Genomic DNA, 7,524 nt, shown 5'->3' with positions numbered 1-7,524 from the left:
CACACAATGTCATCAGAAACTTCCAGTCACTGAATCTGGTTAGCGTCACCAGAGGGAGTCACAGAGAGAGAGAGAGAGAGAGGAGAGGGAGAGAGAGATAGACACCGAGACAGACAGACAGACAGACCTCCCCCCCCCACACACACACAGAAAGAGAGAGACAGACAGACAGTCAGACAGAGACAGAGATAAAGAGGGGGTGAGGGTTGGGGGTTAAGGGATAACAAAATACGGCATTTATGATGATACGGGCTGGATTGTTTTCATTTTGTCTCCCATGGCAAGGAAATGAAAGTAAAGTGCCTCCCACTCTCTTTGATGAAAGTTCCCCCCGAAGAAAAAATTAATTACAAAAGAAGGTTTCTTTACCGTTCATGCTCTCTCCGTCTGTCTGTCTGTCTCTCTGTGTGTTTTCAGCTTGGCAACTTTTTTGTTGTTGAACAAAACCAACGACTCGGAAAGTTGCAAATGATTCTGAATGATTTCTTACCAAGGGGTTGCTGACTAGGCCCAACCAAACTGGTGAATTACACAGCCATTCATCCTGATGAATCAGCTGGAGCGGACGAATAGATAACTAGTAGACTGTGGTTTCGAACTTGGTGATCATTTCACTCGCTGTGGGACTTTTCCAAGGTTTCAAACCTAGCTTACGTTAGAATAGTTTGTTTTTTTCTTTTGTTAAACTGCCTTGGATTAATATGGATATGTTATCAGTATCATCCCCCATCTTCAACAGTCGTCACGCAAAACAGGGAAGATAAAGTATATGACTCTTCAGGTTTTCTGTGCTTTTCTTTCATGTTACTGTCAAGAACTGGAAGTTGTTGCTGTTTCTCCACATCTCCACGCCAAGTTGAATCGTCGGTGTCAAAAACCTCGGTGTTGTTCAAGTGTAACAAGGTCTTTCGCTGTATGGAAGAACTGGGGTGGTTTAGTTGTGGTCTGCATTCCAAGTGGGGGGGAGAGGGGTGGGGGTGGGGGTGGAGAAGTGGGGAGGGGGATGTGGCGGGGTGAGGAAGGAGCAGTCTAGCTTCGCGACTAAGCGATTGCTGTCGTCGGTAGGGGGGATGGGGGGAGGGGGAGCATAGTAGAAGGTGTCGACCTGCTGATGTTGAATTAGACTACACACCAACGAAAAGACCTGACAACGGCTCGGGGTACCTTCTGGTGGGTATATGAACATGATCTCCATATAAATATGGACTGAATATATATATATATATATATATATATATATATATATATATATATATATATATATATATATATGTATGTATATATATATATATGTATATATATGCATTTATATAAAAATGTTATATGTGTCTGTGTGTGTGTGTGTATGAGCATACGATAACCGCCACAAGAACGTAACACTGATGAGTATCTTCATACTTTATGAACATACACCGACCGTCACAATCATGAACATGGCATTGATATGTCAGTGTGAATGTAGTTATTATTACGATACGATCCTCAATAACCAACTGGAACAGCCTTCCTGCTGAGATTGCCCTCAGCCCAACCCTGGAAGGCTTCAAATCCCGAATCTGATCACCCCCCCCCCATACCTCCCCCCTCCCCCCATCCTCTGGCCCAGCAACCTCTGCTTCAGGAAACCTAAAAAACACGCAACCCCCCCTTATAGTCTACAGAATCTTCACAATGATGAAGGCGGTAGCCAAGGGAAAGAAGAAGAAGAAGAAGAATACCACTGAGAAATCGGTATCACCATTCTGAACGTAATTATCACGACCTTCAGTATGTTCTGACCATTGATAATATGTCCATGTGTGGACATAATTATGACAACCCACCGTATGAAAGTGTCATTGATATCTGAATGCGAGCATACTGACTCCCAGTACCGTGTCACCCTATAAACATTGTACAAACCTGACATCGAGATGATCTGGGAAACATATGGCGACCCCTCTAATTGTTACGTTGGTTCCCCCATGCAAAGATGATCATGACGACCATCCATTTTGAAGTAACGGTGATATCGCCTTGTGACCATGACGATGACCACCACCCTCAATATGTTTCAGTTTCTGCATTCGGACAAATCCATATACGTTACACCATATCTGCTAGGCAGATATAATTATACATATACATACATCCATACATACATACATCTCTCTCTCTCTCGATATATATATATATATATATATATATATATATATATATATATATATATATATATATATTTACACATATATATGCATGTGTGTGTGTGTGTGTGTGTGTGTGTGTGTGTGTGTGTGTGTGTGTGTGTGTGTGTGTGTGTGTTTACAGCGCGTGGTACCTTCCGTCGGGTACATTAGTATGGACATTAATATCTCCGTATGAACATGTGAACGATCTCTTCATGAATAAGTAATGTGTATTTGTGTTAGCTAACATATGATAACCCATCATATGAACGTGACATCGACATCAAGCGATACGAACCTCCAAATACGAACATGATACTGATCTCTAGGGTAAAGCGCTAACAGTCTTGTCTTGTCTTAAAAGAGTAAGGTTGCATGCAGAATGGTTAAGACACTCATCTGCCAATACAGAGTCCGTGAGGGTCTGGGTTCGAATCCCACCCTTTCTTCCAAGTCTGACTAAGAAATCTAACTGAACGTCTAGTCATTCGGAGGAGACGATAAACCGAGGTCCCGTGTGCAGCACGCACTTGGCGCACTGTAAAAGAACCCGTGGCAACGAGAGTGTTGTATTCTGGCAAAATTATGTAGAAAAAGTCTACTCTGATAGGTACACAAATATTTTAGCATGAACTCAAGGCCTGGCAAAAGCGGGTTAGGTTATGCTGCTGGTCGGGCATCAGCCTAGCAGACGTGGTATAGCCTCGTATGATGATTATGGATTTGTCCGAACTCAGTGACGCTTCATTGAAAAAACTGAAACTGCAACTGAATTGTCTCTGTCTCTGTCTCTGTCATCCACACACACAGGTGGTGAAGAACGAGGTGAACACGACCTGCAAGTGCCACGGCGTCTCTGGCTCCTGCACAGTGAAGACCTGCTGGCTACAGCTGGCCCCCTTCCACTCCGTGGGCAACATCCTCAAGCGCAAGTACGAGAACGCGCAGCAGGCTTTCTCCCACACTAACCAGGCCACAGGGAAGACCCAGCTCTCCACGCGAAGAACCAGCAGCAGCAGCAGCAGCAGCAGCAGAACCAGCAGCAGCAGCGGTAGCGGCCAGGGGCAGGGGCAAGGTGGCGGTGGTGGGGGAAGCAAGAGGCGAGGTAGCTCCAACAACAACCACCTCAGCGCCCTGAGGAGGGGTGAGCTGGCCTTCATCGAGGAGTCTCCCAACTTCTGCAGCCGGAGCCGCTACTCGCCGGGCACGCGGGGTCGGGTGTGCAACAAGGAGGACAGCTGTGACTCCATTTGCTGTGGGCGTGGCTACAACGTGCAGCACCGGCGGGTCAAGAAGGCGTGCCACTGCGAGGTCATCTGGTGCTGCAAGGTCACCTGCAAGGTGTGCTGGCTGCAGGAAGAGATCTACATGTGTAAATAGTGAAACACACACACACACACAAAGTCTCCTCCTCCTTCCTCGGCTGAATGGAAGGTTACAGTTGCTGTGGAAAGTTACAGTTGCTGTGGAAAGTTACAGTTGCTGTTGCTGTGGAAAGTTACAGTTGCTGTGGAAAGTTACAGTTGCTGTTGCTGTGGAAAGTTACAGTTACTGTGGAAAGTTACAGTTGCTGTGAAAAGTGACAATTACCGTGGAAAATTACAGTTGCTGTGGAAAGTTACAGTTGCTGCTGCTGTGGAAAGTTACAGTTGCTGTGGAAAGTTACAGTTGCTGCTGCTGTGGAAAGTTACAGTTGCTGTGGAAAGTTACAGTTACAGTTGCTGTGGAAAGTTACAGTTGCTGTTGCTGTGGAAAGTTACAGTTGCTGTGGAAAGTTTTACAGTTGCTGTGAACTGACGTGATGGTGGTGGTGGTGGTGCCAGACAATCTCATTCACTACTCTCAAAAGAAGGGATCGACGGGAATCCTAATTGGAGCACCACAGCGAAACCTTGTCGAACGTCTCTCTATGCTTGAGGTTTAAACTAAAAAAAAAACAAACAAACAACAACCAGAAAAGGCATTAATGTCGATGAAGCAACAATGTATAATGAGGGTAGAAGAAAAAAAAAGAACAGACAACTATGGTTTGTGAGTTTTCGGGGTGCATGACACTGCATACAAGAATGAGGACCTGCTATGAAGCAAGTGGGGAAGTGTGTGTGTGTGTGTGTGTGTGTGTGCGCGTGCGCGCATACGTGTGTCCGTTCGTTTGCGTGCGTGCGAGTGTGTGTGCCCGTGTGTGTGTGTGTGTGTGTGTGTGTGTGTGTGTGTGTGAAACAAAGGTACAAGCAACTGGGAGCAAAGCCGTATGTCCGTGAACGGTCATGTCCGTGAACGGAGCAGTTTGAAGACACTTATCATTGTGATCAGGAAACGAAGACCATTTTTCAACGTGGAATGGCAATGTGTACATAAAACGTTTCAACACCCAGCAAATATCAAATGGAACATGTGTGTACACAGTTGAACGTGTGTAAATAAAACTGCATGTCAATGAAGAAAATATTTATGATATTATTATATCGAGGAAAGTCGAAGAAAGCGTGTCACTGTGTGTGTGTGTGTGTGAGAGAGAGAGAGAGAAAGAGAAGGTATGCAAGAAAGCAGAAGACAGAATGCAACTGAGAGACTATTGGAAGATTCATGATCAGCACGTGCGTTGACGAAGACAAGAATATTTTCTCACATCAGCCAAAGCGGTTTCAGTGAAAACCAAAGGAAACTGGTTTCGGTTGGACTCAATGATGATGAGCAAATGTTTGTTTGTTTGTTTGTTGTTGTTGTTTTAAATGCTGACCTAAATACGTAAGCACCCCTTTGAAGTTATCAATAGTTGAACACTGAGAACAAGCCACTAAAGCACAGATTTGCCTTTTAGTAACTGAACCGCACAACGGAAATCTGGGTTTGGATTTTATACCGCGTATTATTTTGTTCGTCAGCTTGACGTTCATAACTGAATGCGCAACATACTATATTTGTTTTTATTATACTGTTGAGAATGAGAGTGACAACGAAGCTCGGGCAATGCATACGTATTCTGCGTGTAACTACTGTATGTGTTCATCATTCTGTTCTGTACATATTATACGTATGCATCAGATTTCAGGAATATGTAGTTGAAGACTACGATGACTAACTAATGTGTACAGGAAAGTTAAATAAATCGCAAATAACTGCTTGTCTTCTTTTGCAGTTTGCGTATGTTTGCTATATATTTTACCACCCTGAAAATTCTGTTCATAACACCATTGTCTGCCTGACATTATCCACGAAGAAAACAACCTGATCCATCCATGTCTTCATTGGACCTTTTCTATGTCAACGATTTCACGACTTTTTGGATTTGAAAACTTAGTGTCGAACACCGTCGCATTTGATTCATAAGATGTGCAATTGAGTGTCATCAAACGGTGCGGTGAGTGGAATGGTTTGGTTTTGTGTTGACAGAGTCTGTATTACAAATGGAAATCGACGAATATTGCATAGCTTTTTTCTGCTTTAATTAAATGTGGTTATAGTGTCATCTGTGTGTGTGTGTGTGTGTGTGTGTGTGTGTGTGTGTGTGTGTGTGTGTGTGTGTGTGTGTGTGTGTGTGTGTGTGTGTGTGTTAGGTTTAAGCATTATGCTTGTCAGAAGAATCGTGAATAAACAGCCTGGTCGAATCTTGTAAACGTAATCATGTTGAGAATCAGACAAATTCGTGGGGTTTGCGAAGACCAGACGAGTGAGAAAATACACTGAGTCTCTTGCACAAAGTCAGATATACCAGCTCTCGCCATTCGATTCGGAGCATTTCAAATCAAATATATCAAGGAGACACGGAAAGAGATGAATAGATCACTCCCCTTCTCATTCATGACATGTTTTGAAACAAATAACAAGATTGTTTCAAGAGAATTGCTCTTTGGTCTGTTGACGACGGATAAGGGGAGTTAAATCACAACTTCATCCACATACTTTTTTGATTCTTTACGAGTTACTATTCTTGATTTTAAAGATTCGAGATTCACGATTTACGCAAAATATCCCCCATGGGGCACATGAAAAAAACCCACACAACAAAATGGTCAAAAAGCAATCGATACCTGGCAACAATGTATGTGGCTTACACAGGACATGACAGACTTGTAATTAAATGAATGAAATAATGTTGAGAGTATTATCTGAACACAAAGCATCTGATTTTACCTAACACAAATTGCACAAACAAAAACTGTTTCCAAGTGTATAGTAATCTTGCCGAGTGGGATGGTAATATTAAAAAAAATATTGCATGATAATTTCTATAAATCTAGACAGTTTCAACAATGATGATTTCTTTTTTAGTCGTAAACAATTGAGAGAACTTTAATGCGTCCAAGTTTCCGTTATAATATTGGCTCTAACAACTGTTATCTACGATGGCTGAAAAAAAAAAGAACATCGAAATATATAATGGAACTCATCACCAAGATCATCTAAATTACATTTAGGATACGGTCTTTCACTTCTTTCAGTACTATGAATGCATCATGTCTTTATAGGCAATCGATGGTTCAGAGAACGTTCTATATCGTGATAGAAACTTTAAAAAAAAAGAAAAGAAAAAAGTATACCATCTGATTACTATGGATGCACTTAGCAAACAATTTTATTAACGTTTCCTTTCATATCATGCTGACATTATTCGGTGACACGTGTACGTAGCACTTAGATTTAACCTTCACCTTTCTTCGCATTATTTTTATATTCCTTGATTTGTTTCAATGGCTACAAAGATACCATTTCTATTTTACACTGCTTGATAGAAGTTTGATAGATGTATCATCTTCCTTTTCATAACATTTACATTATATATTTTTCATTTTACTTTCCCCCATCTGTGCTTTCTAGGTCGTCATACAAAACACCGAACTCTGTAAATTTGAGGTTTTGATGTACTTAACCAAAAACACAGTGACAAAGAAACGGACGTCAGCTGAAAACAAATATTAATTTTGTCATTTTCTTTTATCTTATTCATCTTTTTTTTTTTCTCGTAATTTGCTGAAGATTAGAGGGATTGCGTCTCATGTGGGATGCGTAATTTTTTTTTCTTTTTCTCAAAATTAACTGCATCCCAGCCTTCTGAAAATCATGTGCTAGAAATTTCCTATTTTCTTTTGTTCTCTGTATTTATGCCTTTTTGTTTTTGTTTTCATTTTTCTAATACTTCCTTTACTGTTTCCTTTTCCTGCCATCCCAGTGTATTCATCCCCCCCCCCCCCCCTCCACGCCCTTTTTATCTTTTTTTTTTTTTTTTTTTTCAAGTTGACACATTTTTTTTAAAGACTCCTCTTTTTCGCAGTCTATGATGTACTTCTTCTTCTGTGTTCGTGGACTGCAACTCCCACGTTCACTCGTATGCACACAAGTGGGCTTTTACGTGTATGAC

General features: G+C 41.7%; 1 protein-coding gene across 1 annotated transcript in view; it reads left to right on the top strand.

The window, feature by feature from the left end:
- Nucleotides 1-6,324, top strand: part of LOC143291917 (protein Wnt-9a-like) — a 78,272-nt gene extending 71,948 nt beyond the window's left edge. Inside the window, exon 4 of the mRNA XM_076602056.1 lies at nt 2,976-6,324. Within this exon, the coding sequence (XP_076458171.1) occupies nt 2,976-3,545 (570 nt within the window). The 3' untranslated portion in view covers nt 3,546-6,324. The remainder of the gene's footprint in view (nt 1-2,975) is intronic.
- The last annotated feature ends 1,200 nt before the right edge of the window (nt 6,325-7,524 follow it).

Source organism: Babylonia areolata, chromosome 18, assembly GCF_041734735.1.
Source record: "Babylonia areolata isolate BAREFJ2019XMU chromosome 18, ASM4173473v1, whole genome shotgun sequence".
Classification (NCBI taxonomy): Eukaryota; Metazoa; Mollusca; class Gastropoda; order Neogastropoda; family Buccinidae; genus Babylonia; species Babylonia areolata.
Note: the sequence above shows the minus strand (reverse complement) of the source record. Positions and strands in the feature narration are given on the sequence as shown.